Source organism: Equus caballus, chromosome 15 (assembly GCF_041296265.1).
Source record: "Equus caballus isolate H_3958 breed thoroughbred chromosome 15, TB-T2T, whole genome shotgun sequence".
Lineage (NCBI taxonomy): Eukaryota > Metazoa > Chordata > Mammalia > Perissodactyla > Equidae > Equus > Equus caballus.
In genome coordinates, this window is record NC_091698.1 from 70355689 (window position 1) to 70374879 (window position 19191).

The 19191-nt window shown below is 37.7% G+C and overlaps 1 protein-coding gene across 1 annotated transcript in view; it reads left to right on the plus strand.

The window, feature by feature from the left end:
- LRPPRC (leucine rich pentatricopeptide repeat containing) overlaps positions 1-19191 on the plus strand; it is a 107910-nt gene that overhangs the window by 1314 nt on the left and 87405 nt on the right. Inside the window, exons 2-3 of the mRNA XM_005600023.4 lie at positions 13414-13613; positions 14962-15084. Of these exons, the coding sequence (XP_005600080.1) occupies positions 13414-13613; positions 14962-15084 (323 nt within the window). The remainder of the gene's footprint in view (positions 1-13413; positions 13614-14961; positions 15085-19191) is intronic.

The following is a 19191-nucleotide window of genomic DNA, read 5'->3' on the forward strand; positions in this document are numbered from 1 at the left end:
CAGTGAATGAATGAATGAGCACATACTAGCCACTCCGTGGGGATCTGGGGATGCAAAGACAAGTTAAATTCTCACTGGGTGTCAAATGTGTGAATAAATGCCCTCATGGATTGAGGTTTATTAGGAGATGGGTTTGATATAGACTTTGTGGGGTAGGGAGGGGGTAAGGAAGCTTGATGAAAGTGTTAATTTGAGTAGTATTCTGACCCCCTGAGAAGGGGAGATGGGTGCTGAGGTTTTAAAGTTGGAGAAAAGCTGATTTTGAAAGACAAGTGTTTATAAATAAAGGTACTTTGGGAGACGGCATAAAGATTAAGAGCTAAAGATCTAGAATAGGCAGGGGCTGGGCTACAGGCTCTTCTGTTTATTTGCGTTATACCATTGGACAACTTACTGAATATCTGTGGGCCGCAGTTTCCTCGGTTACATGATGGGAGTAGTAATAGTGTTGGTAGTATTGCATGGGATTATATACAGCACTTAAGGTAGGTCCAGGTACCTAGTAAGTGCTTTATTAGTTACTATAATAGTAATAACTCTGTATGATCTTTGTGGACCAGCCCGGAAACCTACTTTCCGCATAAAATTATATGGAAGAGATATTTTATGACTTAATGACTTCGTTATAAATCTTTGAAATGTAGCCTCCTTGTGACTTGGAGCCTGCCTAGATTTTCTCAGTAGGCCTGAACAGTTAACCTTCAGAAGTCATGCCTCTGCTTTTGCAAAACTACATCTCTTGGTTTTCAAAGAGTTTGTTTTGAGAAAGTTGTGCCAATTACTCTTATTTTTCTAGTCTTTATCATCCCTGTGAGGCCGGAGGAGGGTTGATGTTATCATTCCTCTTTGTTACTGCATTTGAGAAAAACGATAGAGGGAACACAGTCTAATAGAAAGGGTATTGGTCTGGATATTCATCAGGCTCGAGTTCCCTTTGCTTGCCGTGTAGTCTTACCTAACCTCTGTGATCCTCAGTTTCATTATCTGTACAGGTAATAAGGCTTTTCCGCCTTCTTTGTAAAGCTGATTTTTTATGGTTGCTGTTCTTCAGAGAAGCCTTACATCAACACTCAATCTAAAAAATTACCTTATGTTAGTTTTATCACTGGCATGTCTCACTTGTCTCATATTATTCATCTGTTCTCTGTTTCCTTAGTAGAAACTGAGTTGCATGAGAGTAGAACTTTGTCTTCTTCACCACTGTGTGCTCAGCTCACAGCAAGCAGTCAAGAAATATTTGTTCCCTTTTCCCCCTGAACACTCTTTCTGTACAGTCTCCTGTCCCACAGCTTGTAAGCATGCCCACATCTTTCCCACTTGAAAAATAAAACCTCTCCCAGGACTCTTGACTTACTCTAGATGCTTCCCAGCCTCTCTTCCCTGACTGTACTCCTGTCTCCTTCATTTCCTCACGTCGCATTCACTCTTCCACCTGCTGCAATCCCAGCACTGGCAAAAGCCAGGATTGTTTTATTTATTAATTTTTTATTGTGTACTTTTATGAAACTCATATGCCTTGAGGAACAATTGCAAAATACAGGGAGAAAGCAATAAACTAAAAATCACCTTTAATTCTGTCATCCAGAGGGAGCCATTGAGATATATATATCCTTCTAATCATTTATGTATGTGTGAGATATAAGTTTATTTCACTTAATTTTTCCAAGGGACCTCTTAGTTACCAAATCCACTTTTAAGGCCTTGACCTCTGGCATATTACTGTTCCCTATTTCCCCCTTCGTGAGATCCTTTTCTTGGCATTGATGACAGCACTCTTTTTTTTTTTTGATTGGTACCTGAGCTAACATCTCTTGTCAACTTTCTTTTTTTTTCTTCTTTCTCCCCAAAGCCCCCCAGTACATAGTTGTATATTCTACCTGTAGATGCTTCTAGTTGTGGCATGTGGGATGCTGCCTCAACATGTTCTGACACGCGGTGCGATGTCTGCGCACAGGATCCAAATGAGTGAAACGCTGGGCCGCCGAAGTGGAGTGTGGTAACTTAACCACTCGGCCACAGGGCTGGCCCAGCACTCCTTCTTGACTTTCTTCTCTTTAGGATTTTTCTCACTTGCTTTGTTGCTTCCTTTTTCCTGTGTTCATCTGTTAAATACTGATGTCCTTAGGGGTTTTGTCCTTAGTCCTTTTGTGTTCTCACTTTTTTTCATTCCCTCTGGGTGACCTCTTCCAATTTCAGGGCATCATCTTCTATCTACCTATCTGATGATGGCATTATTTCTCCTCTGGATATAGATTGTCTACTAGACACCTCTCCTGGTTGAACTACAGATACTTCAAACCCATCACATCTCACATTGGACTTGTCTTTCCTCCCAGCTCTGTTCCTCGCGTGTTCCCTGTTTTAGTGAATGTTGCTGTTTTTTCCTGCTCCTAGAGATTTTGCATTTATATTTCATTGACATCTCCCTGCCCCGGCCTACCCCTGTGTATTGACCGCAGAAGTGAGTAATCCTGTTAAATCTACTTCATCTGGAATGAATTCCATCTTCCTCCAACCCCCAAAGCATTCCCTAGTCTCCCTCATATTTGATCCTGTCATTTTCCTACTTATAGTTAGACACCGTGATGGCTCCCATTAGTTCCAGGATAAGGTGCATCGTGATTTGGTGATGGTTATGGAGCCTCACTTCTTATGAGTTCCTTCCCATGGCATCCTGTGTTCTAGCCATACCAAGTCACTACTTTGAAGTCCTCTATCCAGGCTTCTGAAACGATAATGAGCATGAGAATTCCCTGGGGATCTTGTTAAGATGTAGATTCTGGTTTTGTGGATCTAGGCAGGGGACTGAGATTCTGCATATCTCCAGATGATAAAGCTGCTGCTGGTCTTTGGACCAGCAAGGCTCTGATGGGCCATGTCGCACATCTCCTTGCCTTTGAATGTGATGTTCACTCTTGAGATGTGTCTCCCCTTCCGCCTACTGAAGTGTTCCCCTTCTCTCTTAATTCTTTCTGGACTGCTTCTCCCATTTGACTGCTCTTTTCTTGTGCCCTCTCTCAGATCCTGAATCGCCAGAGCATTCGTTAACAGGATTACATGTGTACCCACCAGCCCTCCAGACCTGGCTGTAAGCTCCTTGAAGGCAGGGACTTTGTCTTATTCTTTTTGCCTCCCTTACTGTCTAACTTTGTGGCACATAATAGGTGTCAAATGTTTGTTGAGAAAATCTTAGACATTGAGGAAGGAATATTGTGAAATGCTAAGAAGTTTGAAGGGGTACTTAACCCATTCATGTAGTACAATGAATCTCCACAAATTCACCCTGATCTTGATTTCCGGGAATGTCCTGTCTGAGAAGGACAGATGAGTATTATAGAGTGAAATTATTAGAATTTATTAATGTTTTCAAAATTGAACCACGAAAAAGTATGTATATTTTTCTTTTATATTCTTTAGTCTTGCTTTTCATTTTCCCATTTCAGGACTTCTTTTTCTTTTTTTAAACAAGTGTTTTCTTAAAAACCAGCTCTTACCCTATCCTCTGTGGGAAGGTTGAGGGACAAACACTTTTGCTTTCTCTCACACTCTTTTCTCACACTTCTGAATCAGAAATTGCTTACACACTTTTTTTTTTTTTTTTGAGGAAGATTACCCCTGAGCTAACTGCTGCCAATCCCCCTCTCTTTCCTGAGGAAGACTGGCCCTGAGCTAACATCCATGCCCATCTTTCTCTACTTTATACGTGGGATACCTACCACAGCATGGCTTGCCAAGCGGTGCCATGTCCGCACCTGGGATCCGAATCGGCAAACCCTGGGCCACCAAGAAGTGGAACGTGCAAACTGAACCACTGTGCCACCAGGCTGGCCACTGTGTATATACTGCTTGTGAGAGTTTTTAGAATAATGCTTGCGTGCTTCAGATAAGCAAGAAGCTTTGAGCCAAATCATTTTGGAAGTGGATCTAGATTGATGATTGGCTTAAAGGTGAAGATCACATATCGCCCTATGGCAGAATGATGTGACTTCTCCTTCTAAAGCTGGAAGAAAAGAAGGCTTTCCTTTGTTTGCCTTTGTCATTAAAAAAAAAATCTTCTTAAATATCGAGTCTGTCGGCATCCTTTGGGATTGTCATTCAGCCTCTGCTTCCTGTGTGTATAAGTTTATCAATCACAGAGGGCTGTGACGGGCACATGTGCAACGAGTGTTTATGTGCTGTCCATAAGAGGAATATAATACTGTGCTGTTTGAGAGAGAAGAGCAATCATGTTTGTCTTAGGAGATCTCTTGAGTTTAAGAGGACTCATGAGAATGAGTGGTTAGAGTGTTCAGAGGAAGAGAAGAGCATGAAGAGACTTGGAGACTGTACTTTTATCTGTGTGTGGCTGTGTGGGGTGGGACGTGGTGGAAGATGATGCTGCAAATGCCAGTTGATTCCTTGAAGCTGCCAGAGTTGGTTAGAAATTTGGTCGTTTGATGGTTGGAAGCCTTTGGAGGCTTTTGAGAGGTACAGGTCTTGACAAAGTTGACATAAACTATAGGAGAGATGGAGGCAGGCGATGGACAGACAAGGTAGGAACGACACTGATAATACAGATTAGGGCTAATAGGGCTTCAACTAGGTGGTGCAAAACTGAAGAAAGATACTTCCTTTTCTTCTTGAGAGAAGACAGGAGATTGGTGAGAGTGTTAGCAGAATTAGGAAGAACAGATTTGGAGATTAGGATAAACACTAGTACTTTTAGTTTAGATCTTCACTGTTTTCAAACTGTATGAATACGTCACATGTACATTTCATCTTCTGTGCGTGGATATTACACCTTAGGAAACCGAGGCTTAAGGGTGAAGTAGTTTATCCAGGATCTCCAGTTGGGATTCGGCTGCAGATACTGTGATTCCCAGTTGAATGTTTGGAGGATGTTGTGTTTTAGGTGCTGAAGGGATTACTTACGGACATAAAAACATTGTTTAAAAAGGCAATACCTGATTCATTATAAATTTAGGAATTAAAAACTGTCACAAGTTAGTAAGCACATGATAAGATCTCAGAATGTAAACTGTGGAAGGAATCTTTGGAATAATCTAGTTCATTCCACTCTCACTTCATAGATTCTGAAGAGTACCTTGCTCGATGCATCCAGGTTAACTGACTCTCCCTCACTTCCTGTCGTTGCTGAGACAAAGGAGACATACCTTTGAATGGAGAGGGCATCTGGATAGGTGGAAAGGAAGGACATTGGTGTTTCAAGCCAGGAGACTATTATCTGTGTAGAAGGGTTGTAAGTAGCTTTTTTAGTCTAAAATTCTGGGTTTTTTTTTAATTTTTAATTTTTTAAATTTTTATTTATTTTAAGGAAGATTAGCCCTGAGCTAACTACTGCCAGTCCTCCTCTTTTTGCTGAGGAAGACTGGCCCTGAGCTAACATCCATGCCCACCTTCCTCTACTTTATACGTGGGACACCTACCACAGCATGGCTTTTGCCAAGCGGTGCCATGTCCGCACCCAGGATCCGAACCAGCAAACCCTGGGCCACCAAGAAGTGGAACATGCGAACTTAACCACTGTACCACCGGGCTGGCCCCTAAACTATTATTTATAGTTAATATTTTTCTTTACTTTGGTTTTAGGTTTAAACTAACATTTTTTATAACTTAATTTTATCTTAAGAATGCTAATAAAAAACTTGATGTGATAGTTATTTTTAAATATTTATTAAAATATCTACTGAAAGGGAAAATCTGTGTAAATGCTACCTAAAATCATTTTGCCTAGCAGAAGTGTGATATTTTGGGAAACAACTGCATTCCTGTTTTTCTTTCTAAGATTGTGTTATTGAGTGTTTTTGAAAATGATGCATAATAGGGTTGAAAATATACAGGGGATGAAGTAAGCCCCTCTCTCGGGCACTTTTACGTGAAATTTTCTTATTACATGCAAGTGAGAATTAACAAATTGTATTGGTGGGACTTGGTGGCTAGAATTTGCAGTTAAATGAGCTGGGGGCCTTGGTGATATGTATGTCTTTCCCCTCCACTGCCCACTCTGGTCTAAGCTTCCGTTAGTCTCTCACCTGGACTATTGCAACAGCTTCCTAAATGCTATCTCTGTTTTAGTTCTTGCTGCCCTCTAATTTATTCTCCACTCAGCAGCTAGACTGATCTTTTCAAAACAGAAATAGATCATGCCACAACCCCTCCCTATAAGCCTTCGGTAGGGTTCTGATACAATTCTGTACCTGGAATAAAATCTTTACCTAGAATAAAATCCAGACTCTTACCTTCACAGTCCTTCATGATCTAGCCTAGTCTTCCTCTCCATCCTCATGCCATCTGTTGCTCACTCACTTGGCCTGCTGACTGTTCTACTTTCCTTGGAATGCTCACCCCATGCTGTCTATATGACTGCTCTGTGAGTGTGATCTTCCTTGAACATTTTGTTCATAGTAGAATCCTGCTATTGTTCTTTCATCAGAGTCCCTTGCTTCTTTCATAGTACTTAACACAACTCTTTTTTTTTTTAAGTTTAATTATCAAGTTTACTCACTAGATGAGTAGAAGGGCTGGTCCTAGCACAGTGCCTTATACATAGAAGGTGCTCAATAAATATTTTTTGAATTAATGAAATTACTTAGGTTCATTGTGATAAAAGTAAAGAACAGTTAGTCATGTGCTGCATAATGACACTTTGGTCAACAGTGGACCACGAGAATGACAATGGTCCCACAAGATTATAGCTTTCAGCTGGGTGTGGATGAGGATGACATTGAGGAGCTCCTAGAGGATTCCTAGAGGAATTGACTAATGAGAAGTTGTTAGAACTGGAACAGGAATGCATAGCTGAAGAAGAGGCAAGAGAAAAGGAAACTGCAGAAGAAAAGAACCTCCCAGAATATTCACAGTAAAGCATTTAGCAGAAGCTTTTACAGACCTCAGCAAGCTTCTTAAAAAGTTTGAAACCATGGACCCCAACACCGAAAGGTTTTCATTAATAGAGAGGAATGTTCATGGCATATTATCTGCTTACAAGCAAGTCTATGATGAAAAAAAGAAACTAACCAAGCAAACCCCCCATAGACATATTTCTGAAAAGAGTGACACCTCCTCGAGAAGAACCTCAGGCAGGCCCTTCAGGAGGTATTCCAGAAGAAGCCATTGTTATCATAGGAGATGGTAGCTCCACACCAGCTATCATAGGAGAAGGCCCTGAAGACCTTCCAGTGGGACAAGATGTGGAGGTGGAGGACACTGCTTTCGATGATCCTGACCCTGTATGGCCTAGGCTTTTTTTTTTCTTTTTCCCCTAAAGATTGGCAACTGAGCTAACATCTGCTGCCAACCTTTCTTTTTCTTTCCTGCTTCTCCCCAAAGACCCCCAGTACAAAGTTGTGTATTCTAGTTGTGAGTGCCTCTAGTTGTGCTGTGTGGGACACCACCTCAGCATGGCCTGATGAGCAGTGCCACGTCCACATCGGGCATCGGAACCCGTGAAACCGTGGGCCACCGAAGCGGAGCGTGCGAACTTAACCACTTGGTCACGGGGCCGGCCCCAGGCCTGGACTAATGTGTGTGTTTATTTCTTAGTTTTTAACAAAAAAAGTTTAAAAAGTAAAAAAAAAAAAAACCTTATAGAATAAGGATATAAAGAAAGAAAATATTTTTGTACAGCTGTATAATGTGTGTTTTAAGCTAAGTGTTATTTAAAAAGAGTCAAACTTGAAAAAAATTAAAATATATATTTTTATAAATTTAGTGTAGCCTAACTGTACAGTGTTTGTAAAGTCTACCGTAGTGTACAGTGATGTCCTAGGCCTTCATATTCACTCACTACTCACTCACTGACTCTCCCAGAGCAACTTCCAGTCCTGCAAGCTCCGTTCAGGATAAGTGCCCTATACAGGTGGACCATTTTTTACTTGTTATACTGTTGTTTTACTGTACCTGTTCTATGTTTAGATGTACAAATACTGTCATGTTACAGTTGCCTACAGTATTCAGTACAGTAACATGCTGTATGGGTTTGTAGCCTAGGAGCAGTGGCTATACCATATAGCCTACGTAGATAGTAGGCTATATCATCTAGGTTTGTGTAAGCACACTCTATGACATTTGCACAGTGGTGGAATCACCTGACAGTGCTTCTCAGAATGTATCCCCATTGTTAAAGCGACACATGACTGTATAGGATCTTAAAGAGAGAACGACATGAAGATGCTTTTGGGGATGAATGATCTGGCAGTTGTTTGAAGAAAAGCTGAAGCTTAGGGGCCAGCCCAGTGGCGCAACGGTCAAGTTCACATGTTCCGCTTCGTTGGCCTGGGGTTCGCCCGTTCAGATCCCGGGTGCACACCTACGCACTACTCATCAAGCCATGCTGTGGCAGGCGTACCCCATATAAAGTAGAGGAAGATGGGCACAGATGTTAGCTCAGGGCCAGCCTTCCTCAGCAAAAAGAGGAGGATTGGCAGCAGATGTTAGCTCAGGGCTAATCTTCCTCAAAAAAAAAAAAAAAGCTGAAGTCTGAAAAACTAATTAGGGTTTTGTTGGAAAAATCCGTGTGTTCTGGATTGAGCAAAGAACTGAGAAATAAAGAGATATTTGAAGACTCGATAAATGGGGTTTGAAAGGTGAGAGGGATTGAGCAATAAAATAATTACCCTAAGATTTCGTGCTTGAAGGAACAATGTAGTGGTGTGGTTGGTAGCAAGGGAGAAATTTGAAAGGAGTACCAACCATTTTTAGGAGGAGTCATTATCGTTTTGAATTTTTAACATGTTAAAACTTAAGTGGAATCGGTATATGTATAAAATGTATAAAAAATTATGTACAGTGACCAAGTTGGGTTTATTCCAGGTGTGCAAGGCTGGCTCAGCATTTGAAAATCAATCATTGTAATCAATCATATCAGCAGGCTAAAGAAAACTCAAGTGGAATAGTTAAAATAAGGGATTGGTGAGAATATGAAAGTTTGAGATCCCTGTTGCCTGCAGAATGGTACAACAAAATAGGCTGAGAAAGCAGCTTTCTGGAACTCAGTCTTATATTTTATAAGCCTGTCATAAAATCCAAATCCCTTACTTAGCAGCCTTTGGACGCATTCCATTCTCAGTCTCACCTTCTCTGCCTAGGTTTAATTTTTACCACTTTCCAGTGTGAATCCCCTGTTTCAGCCAGATTGGTTTCCTTGATGCCCTTCCGCCATGTTGAACTCATTTCAGAATGAGACTGGCTGAGTAAAAATCCTGGCCCTGTCAGCCTGTCATTATCTAGCTTTTATTATGACTTTGGGCACTTTGCTTTAGTTTTCTTATCTGTGAAATCAGGATTGTTTTCCGTTACCTAGCATGTATTACTAAATGCATAATAAACATTAACGACTGATTACACCTATTTACTGTGTATCTGTATCCTCCTTTAAACTCTGATGGCTCCAAAGTGATGCTAAATTGGCTTATAATAACTGAGTGGGGGGGAAGAGGGTGTATGGAAACTCTGTACTTTCTGGATAATTTTTCTGTAAACCTAAAAATGCCTTCAAACAGTAAAATGTTAATTAAAAAGTACAAGCTTAAAAGGAGAGTCCCATGGAAGCCTGCTTATGATAGTCAGGTCCTTGTACCATTTTGAAATATGAACACTCAACTTTAAAATCGTTATTTTTTGTACTAAAGAGTTAAAAACCGTCATCACCAGTTTAAAAAAAACAGCAGAAAAACAAATAAATGCCAGAGAAAATTCATGGGTAACCTGAATATTAGTGGTGATTATGGAGTCTCAGGAGGGAGCCTGAGACGTTTAACTCAAAAATGTAAAGGAGCCATTTATGACGCTTTGATGAGATAATAAAATTTTCCCTTATGTGGTTACATCAGAGTTGGTCATCAGAATTTGGAGGCAGTACATTCCAGCTGGTGCAAGATGGGTAGGAGCTAGCCTTGTATGGACCCACCTTAAGCCCTGGACTTGTTCTTTTCTTTCCTTTCTGTCACAACTTATCTATTATTCCAGGCTATGAAATTCTTGTTCCTTCAGTGTGTGTTCAAGTGAATTTAAGAAAAATTCTGGGCCAAATAATAAATGTAGAAAGAACCGTCACTTAGGGAAGCACTTGGTGAATCCTTTTGAAGAGTGAAGAATCCTTTAATTAAATATGTAACACTTCCTCACCCCCATTTATTGTATAGTGAATTCATATTTCAACCTAACTGTAATTAAGGCCAAGCACACTTATGTGAAGGAGACTTGGCTACCTTGAAGATTTATTTGTAGGAAAAATTAGCTGTAGAATGTTTAGAATGTTGTGCTGCTTTATTAACATCTGTCTTCTGCCTGAAATATGTTTGTTTGTTTGATCTTACTTTTTTTTTTTGAGGAAGATTAGCCCTGAGCTAACATCTGACACCAGTCCTCCTCTTTTTGCTGAGGAAAACTGGCCCTGAGCTAACATCCGTGCCCATCTTCCTCTACTTTATATATGGGATGCCTGCCACAGCATGGATTGACGAGCAGTGTGTAGGTCTGCACCCGGGATCCGAACTGGTGAACCCCGGGCCCCCGAAGCAGAATGTGCAAACTTAACCACTGTGCCACTGGCCCGGCCCCTGATCTTACGTTTTAAAACTGCATTTTAGCAAAGGCTTTATTTTTATTTTTATTTTTTTTATTGAGTTATTGATAGGTTACAATCTTGTGAAATTTCAGTTGTACATTAATGTTTGTCAGTCATGTTGTAGGTGCACCATTTCACCCTTTGTGCCCACCCCCCACCCCACCTTTCCCCTGGTATCCACTAAACTGTTCTTAGTCCATAATTTTAAATTCCTCATATGAGTGGAGTCATACACAGATTGTCCTTCTCTTGCTGGCTTATTTCACTTAACATAATTCCCTCAAGGTCCATCCATGTTACTGCAAATGGAATGATTTTGTTCTGTTTTGCAGCTGAGTAGTATTCCATTGTATATATGTACCACATCTTCTTTATCCATTCGTCTGTTGCTGGACACTTAGGTTGCTTCCACGTCTTGGCTATTGTAAACAGTGCTGCAATAAACATTGGGGTGCATAGGACTTTTGGGATTGCTGACTTCAAGCTCTTTGGATAAATACCCAGTAGTGGGATGGCTGGATCGTATGGTAGTTCTATTTTTAATTTTTTGAGGAATCTCCATACTGTTTTCCATAGTGGCTGCACCAGTTTGCATTCCCACCAGGAGTGTATGAGGGTTCCTTTTTCTCTGCAACCTCTCCAACATTTGTTACTATTAGTTTTAGATATTTTTGTCATTCTAACGGGTGTAAGGTGATATCTTAGTGGAGTTTTGATTTGCATTTCCCTGATGATCAGCGATGATGAGCATCTTTTCATGTGCCTATTGGCCATCAGTATATCTTCTTTGGAGAAATGTCTGTTCATGTCTCCAGCCCATTTTTTGATTGGGTTGTTTGATGTTTTGTTGTTGAGTTGTGAGAGTTCTTTATATATTATGGATATTAAGCCGCAAAGGCTTTATTTTTATGGTCTTTCACAGTTTATCAGATTTGGGTTTTGTAAAAAACTTTGGCAGATGTACTTCACTATGATTTTGAAATCTCTCTGTTAAGTGACCTTTGTTGTTGAACAATATTATTGTATACTAACCTGGACTTGACACATTGTTTTGGATGATTTAAAATAATATTGTTTTGTGTTTGCCTGACTAACAAGGGCATAATTTAGTAACAGCTGATCCAGTAGCCAGATAAATAGCCAGAGAAAACCTTTGAAAATAAGGGATAATTGTATGTAGGAGTATATCGTCTGTGGTTTTAGGTAGTAATCTAGCAGTTGATTAATTCAGTTTATTTAACAAACTTTAATCAATTAGCCATCTACAACATGCTGTCATTAGGTTCATAAAGATAAGACATTGTCTTATTTCGTTGGTATCCTGATGTTTTCTTTTGTTTTTCAATCTATTTACTTGCATAGGTGGCATCATTGATGGCCGGAGTGGTTGTAATTTGTCCCAGATTACGGTGGTAGACTATCTAGTCTAGTATCAGTTTCTGCCTCTGTGTTTTATATAACCTTATGGTGAAACTTAATGGTGTAGCTTTCTTTAATGTAACATCACATACTTAATCATTCAATTTGTGACTGGTTTTCCAGGTTAATAACATAGGACAGGAAACCAACAGTTTCATTTTTAAACTCACTACTATGTAAATATTTGATTTGGTAATTGGCTGAGGTAAAAATGTGCGTGTGCCAGAAAATGTGATTGTCATCCTAAAGGCATTCCTGGATTAATAAGTAGAGTATTTTTACATTATACTTAGTTAATATATGCTTAGTGTATATTACTTAGTTATACTTACTGGCTGCTATTGGAAAGTTTAAGATATTTTGGAGTAAATATGTAAATCTCTGCAAATTAGAAATTTTGTGTAAGTGATATTTGAATGCAAAGAAAGTTTAGATTCAATTCAGAGATTTATGACAGGGTTTCCTTCACACATAAGGGTTATTTTTAAGTCTGATATTTGTAAATCAGGTACAATCTGTATGTCTACAACATGGAAAACCTCTGACTTCATGCTTTAGAGCATTTGGCTTGCATGTTAGACTCTATAGTTAAAATATTGAATGGTTTAAAGGTTGTTTGCTCTTTATAAATATACATGTACTAGTCTGACCTTACCTAATTTGTGAACATTTTTTCTTTTGACTTCCTGAAAATTAATGATATGTAACACCAGAAATTTAGTTTTATTTTTGATGGTTGCAGTTGTTAAAGTAATTAGAAAAGTATGTAACTAGCATTTTGACAGATGAAAAGCAGATATGAATTGAGAACTGAAACATTATCTCTTTTTAACATCTGTTTTAACATCATATTTTTTTTTAACATCTGTTTCTTTTGGACAGATGGGAAATTCTTTTGTCCTGAGTGATCCTTTAAAAAACTGCATGATTTTAACGTGGACATTGATCTTTTAAATTCGTAATGAGCTTACCTAGAAAACATTGGAAAGTAGTTATCAAAATTTTAGATATGTTTTAGTCTCTTGTCTCATTTATAGAGGTGAGAAGAGCTTTGTAGCATAAACTGCTTCATTTTCCTTCATGAACCTGGTTTTGGTTAAGGGAGATCAAAAAAACACTTAAAAACACACTGTCTTAGTGTCTTAACTTGAAATCATTCCATGTGGAAGGTTATCAAGGTACTGTCCAACAATTATTCAAGAGATTTACTTTGCATACAATTTGCATGTGTGCATGTGGTTTTACTTAAAGCAAAAGTCAAAACTTTCTTTCCTGCCAATTTATACTTCTGAGCATTTTTGCTATTGCACTATGAATTTGTGTATTTAGTAACTAATAAAAAAACTTTGTATAAATTTTGCTCAAAAAGGTGACCTATATGGATAGTAGTTGACTTAGTTTATTACTAATTGTGTTTCATTTTATAGAGGGCTACTGAGCCAGGCCAGGCTGTATGCCATTGCTGCTGAAAAAAAGAATTATCTTCAAGAGGAGCCCACTTCTTCACATAGAAGGAATGCCAGTCAATTTGATTGGGCTTTAATGAGACTAGATAATTCTGTCAGAAGAACTGGCCGCATCCCAAAGACTCTTCTACAGAAAGTCTTTGATAACACCTGCCACTCAGGTATTTCAAAGTGTTCTCTTCAGAAAGTTGAGCTTCATAAGTACTTGTTTGGGGGCAAACTCATTGTAGAGTGTGTTATTTGCTACTTTTAATTTTGTTCTTTCCATCCTTCCTGATTTTATGTTATGATTGTGGTCTTTCTTTCCAATTCATCAGGGCAAAGTTCTGTGTAACTAAAACATTGTTTCAGATATTTATTTCAAAATCAGCAAACAAAAAATGTCTTTGCTTTCCACAGTTTATAAAACAGTCACTTTCAGTGGTAAATTGAAAGATATTAGTTTTTCTTATCTTTCATTGTGTAGTGTCAGCTTTCCCTAAGATGATCACATATGGCAAATTTCTAGAAAGACTGATAATCATTATTTCCCTTTCATTTTCACTTAGCTATTAAAATCTATTTGAGTCACTTGTGCAACTTTGATAATCTGCTGGAAGCTTGTAAGTCCTATACTGCCCCCACCCCTCAAAGCCCACGTGCAAACACACATGTAATTTTGCAGATAGTTTCAGAGCATTCATCAGCTACTTAAAGCCCATGCCTGGATTTCAGTCATGCTAAGAAGCTTTAGAATCTAATGATGAAGAACACCAAAGAGGTATCAGTTAAAATTAAGTGCATTTAAAGACTGTTTTATCATTTTCTCTGTTTGATTTATTCAGAGTTGTACAGCTGTCACTACAGTCAATTTTAGAACACTTTCGTCACCCCAAAAAGTAACCTCCACATGCTAGCCTCAGCTCCAGAACCCCCATCCCTTTCAGCCTTAGGCAACCACTAGTGTACTTTCTGTCCTTGTAGATTTGCTTATTCAGGATACTTCATATACATGGAATCATGCAATAAGTGGTTTATTTTTATTTTTGTTTTATTTTAAAGTCAGCTTTCAGGGACGTGTAGATAAAGGTCATGGATAAAGGGAGAAGGAAGTTGATGTTTTTTTGGTAACTGATTATAAACCTAAATTTCATATTCATGGGTTTTAGTTATACTGATTTGTACTGTTTTTCTTGAGATACTGAGAAGGGTAGTCTTTGAATTGCAGTAAACTGCTTATAAATTAGGTTCTTTGTATTTTTGTATTCTATAGAGACTTGCAGATTACATGGATTCATAACCCTAGCTTCTTAAGAAAGAAGAGTAAAAATTTGTAACTTTTAGTGACATCGTAAATGATACTTGTGGATTAGGATAGGATTTTTCTAGTTTACAGGGACTCCCAGTACTGTATTATCTTTAGTGAAATGGGAGATGTTTGAATATTTACAGATTTCAGTTTAAGTTTTTATATTTATCTGTATGATATTGGTACTATTTTAAACGTTATCCATTCACCTTTTTTCATAGGTAGCCCGGGTGGTAATCAAGCCTTGCTTCTACTGCGCAGCTGTGGTTCTTTGTTGCCTGAACTAAAGCTCTCAGAGAGAACAGAATTTGCCCATAGGATATGGGACAAACTTCAGAAATTGGGTATGATTCTTTGAATATATGTTGTGTATAAAAGGTGTAGACACTTTTAGTAAAAAAGAGTTTCTTTACATAAATGCTATAATTCAAATTTATGGAAGGACTACTTGATTTGTAATTTTTTTGTAATATGATTTGGTGAATTATAGTGACATCTAGGGGCATTAAGAATAATTTTCATGACAAGTATTACTTTTATGGTAAATTAAAAAGAAAAAGAACAAAATAGGAAGGCATTTGGTCTGTCAAAGTTGTAAATGCATACACCATTGACCAAGCTGTTGCTTTGTTAGAATTTAGATACAGATATGCTCACATATGCAAAAGGATATTCTTCATTGCGGTTTGTTTGTAACAGAAGACACTGTTGTCCAAAGACACTGGAACTGACTCTGATGTTCCTCACTAGGGGATTGGACGAATAAATTATGGATTGTACATAAAATGGAATACTGTGCAACTGTTAAAAAATGAAGGAGCTTGAGCTCAGTCGTACACTAATGGAGGATATTCTCCAAAATATAAATAAAAGTTAAAGTGCAGAACAATATAGTATGCTACCGTTTTGAAGAAACAATCTGTATATATGCATACAATATTAAAATATTTCTGGAAGAGTGATGAAAACTGGATACAATTTTTACTTTATACCATTTTATGCTTTTTCAGTTTTGAACCATATGAATGTAGCACCTGTTCAAAAAATAAGACTATTTGATAAAATCTAGTGTTTATTCCTGATTTTAAAAAATCCTAATAAAAAATAGAAGGATGCTTCTTTAACATGTTAAAATCTAAAGCTAGCAACTAGTTTCATGTATAATGGCAGTGAAATAAGATGTGAAACAAATACTTAGAAATTATTTTTTAGGCGATGTGATTATTTACCTTTAAAATCCCAGTAAATCAGCTTACAGTTAAGTAGTTGGACATATTAAATGTTAAAGAATCCATAACTTTTCCTAGTTAGAAAATAAAATGGATGAAAGGATCCAGTTAAGTATAGCACAATTACATAAAGTATCTAAGACTATCTTTCAAGAAATCTGTAGACCTATATAAAGTGTAGAATAAAGATAGCTTCATTGTACAGTTTTTAATTTATGTAGAATTAATTTTGATGACTTTCATTTTTTCTAAATTTAAAAAAATAGAGATAAATATTGGATTTCAGAATAGAAAAGGGTTTTCTAAGTGTAAAAGCAGCAGAAAAGTGAAGATAAAGAACTGACTTTATGGGGGCTGGCCCCGTGGCCGAGTGGTTAAGTTCGCGCACTCCGTATCAGGCGGCCCAGTGTTTCGTTAGTTCGATTCCTGGGCGCGGACATGGCACTGCTCATCAGACCACGCTGAGGCAGCGTCCCACATGCCACAACTAGAAGAACCCACAACGAAGAATACACAACTATGTACCGGGGGGCTTTGGGGAGAAAAAGGAAAAAATAAAATCTTTAAAAAAAAAAAGAATTGACTTTATAAAAGCTGGAAATGTATGTCATTAAGTCATGTAATTAAAAAGGACATTTGAACTGGGAGAAATACTTTTGAGAAGTTTATGTTCTAAAATCCATAAAAGCCTTTACACAGCAGTCAACACCTCAATGAAAGATAGACATGTATTATAGTCTATTATATTACAATTGCTCACAAACATATTTTCCTTTAAATATTCCATGTTTATCCTTAGTGAGGGTAGAATCCATAACTTCTTTGTTTTCCTCTTTGCCAGAGCACAAGGCTTTGTACATATGACACTTGATAAATACTGAATTAATATTGCCAGAAGCCTGCTAGGTTGCCAGCGTGACTCTTATTCACAGACTTGTAAAGTTGTAAGAAATGTTTTAGCTTAGGTAACATGTCCAAAGTTACAGAATGAGCTCTTGACAGATTTGAGACTGGAATTGAGACATCTGGACTGGAGGGGGGAATGTTGGAAGTGGTGGACTGTCATCTCAGTTTTGCCATGTGCTAAGTCCTTAAAAACAGAGTTTCTCTGCTGTACTTCTTTGGCCACACTATGGTAATATCTAAGTCTCCTTAACTATTTTTGTTCATATTGTTCATCTTGTCTGCAATGTCCTTTGTTTCTCGCTCTTTCACGTGTTTTTCAAGCCATGGTTTAGATCCCTGCATTCTGGAGTTTTATCTCCACTCCAGACTATTGTCTCTCGTATTCCCTTGGTGTTACCATCAGTTGCTTTGTATTAGAATTGTGTACCTGTGTTGATAGATATTCTTCTCTTGGAGGCTCATGATTGTATCTTAATCATCTTTGAATCTTTCCCGTGAACTTTTCAGCATTTTGCACATGTTGAGTACTAAAGTAGTATTAATTCAAATGGTAGAAGATGGTCAGGCAAATTTAACTTGATTTTTTTTTTTAATTTAAATTTTACTCCATTAAATAGTAAATATCTTAACATCGTTCAAAATTCAAAAGGTTCAGTAAAGTTTATAGTTCAAGGCTTCACCCTATGATCCCCAGCCCAGTTCCACTTCTTGGGGGCAGTCAGTTGAATCTAACTTAAAAGGAAAAGTTCTCTAAGAGAATTATCACATTTTGAAAAAGATAAGTTAATTTACAAAGTGATTAAATTACTTTGGAAAAGTGTTTTAGAAAACACTTTCTTATAAAATGCTGTTAAAATAATTTATTTGGGATTGAAAAAAACCTTAATCAGTAGCACTCTGATTTAGAGACAAAGGTAGGGATAAAGACAACTCTGAACAAAAAGGTGCAAATGTGTTTTTAAGTATTGGTATTAGGACAGGTCCATATTTAATATAGTCATATACTATGATCTTGATAAGGGGGACCATATAGTGACATCTTTAAGTTTTTAGATGACATCACGTTTTTCTTGCACAGTAAAATGCCAAACTAATTAGTATAACTAGAAATAATTTTTAAAGCTCTGCGAGATGACAGAAAAATGGCAATGAATCTTGTGAGAAAGCACAGTGTGATACATGGAGGAGGGAATAATTATCCAAATTATACCAATGAAAGAGTGAGCTCTGATCTAGGCAGGAAACCTGGCTTTTGTACAAAATAGGAATATTTTAGAATATCCCTTCAAGTTTGAACAAAATAAGTATAAGATAAATGCAAGTGGATGATAATGTACAAAATTCTTATCCAGAGTTTGAACAAGAACATACTGTCAAAACATTAAAAGTTACAGACAGCAGAGCCAGAGACGTGAGAAATTGTTATTGAAAGTATAAGGGTATATGGTAAGATACATAAGGAAATGCTGTTGTTAGCTTTTGATTATTAAAGTAGGATCTTTTAAGATTATGTCTCTAAGTTTTGAGTTTTTAATTTGAATTTTAGACAGTTCTAGATGTTCTTAATTCATACTACAAAAGATACAATATGTATTTTTAAAAAAATTCTCTTTTTCAAGAAATGACCTATGAAATTAACAGACATAATAGTAACTATGAGGATAAAAATTTTTACTGAAGTTCACAGAAACATTTTTGTTGTCATAGAACTATGCCAGTGTGACAGAAATAAAGAAATGAAACCCAGTAGAGTTATGTTGAACATTGATCTTGACTGAAATTTGTATGAAAAGCTAGAATAGATGTTACTTTTCTGGGTTTTGAGTAGTTTCCTCAGCTTCTCCAACAAACTAGAGTGAATGCCTTTACAAAATTATAGAATATTGTTTCCTTCAGCCTTAGAGCTAAAGCCAACCATTGTTCGAGTTCAGCTTGAGGTAATGATTTTTTAAAAGAAGCTTTCAGACACTCTATGGTAACCTTGTTGCATAATCATCACATTGCAGATGTTGAATTGCACATGGTTCCCTATCAGGCCCTGTATAAAGTGTTACAATGGTTAAGAGATTAGGCGCTTAAGGCACACCACCTGCATTCAGATCTGTGGTCACTTACTAGCTGTGTGGCCTTGGACAAGTGCAACAGTCAGTTTTCCTCATCTGTAAGATGGGGATGATAGAACCTGCCTCAAGGCTGTTTGTGGAAAGAAACTGAGCCTCTGTGTGCATAGCATCTAGCACAGTGCCTGAAACATAGTAAGCACTCTACATCTCTACTAAGATAAAAACAAAATTAATTTAGTAGAATAGGTCTCAG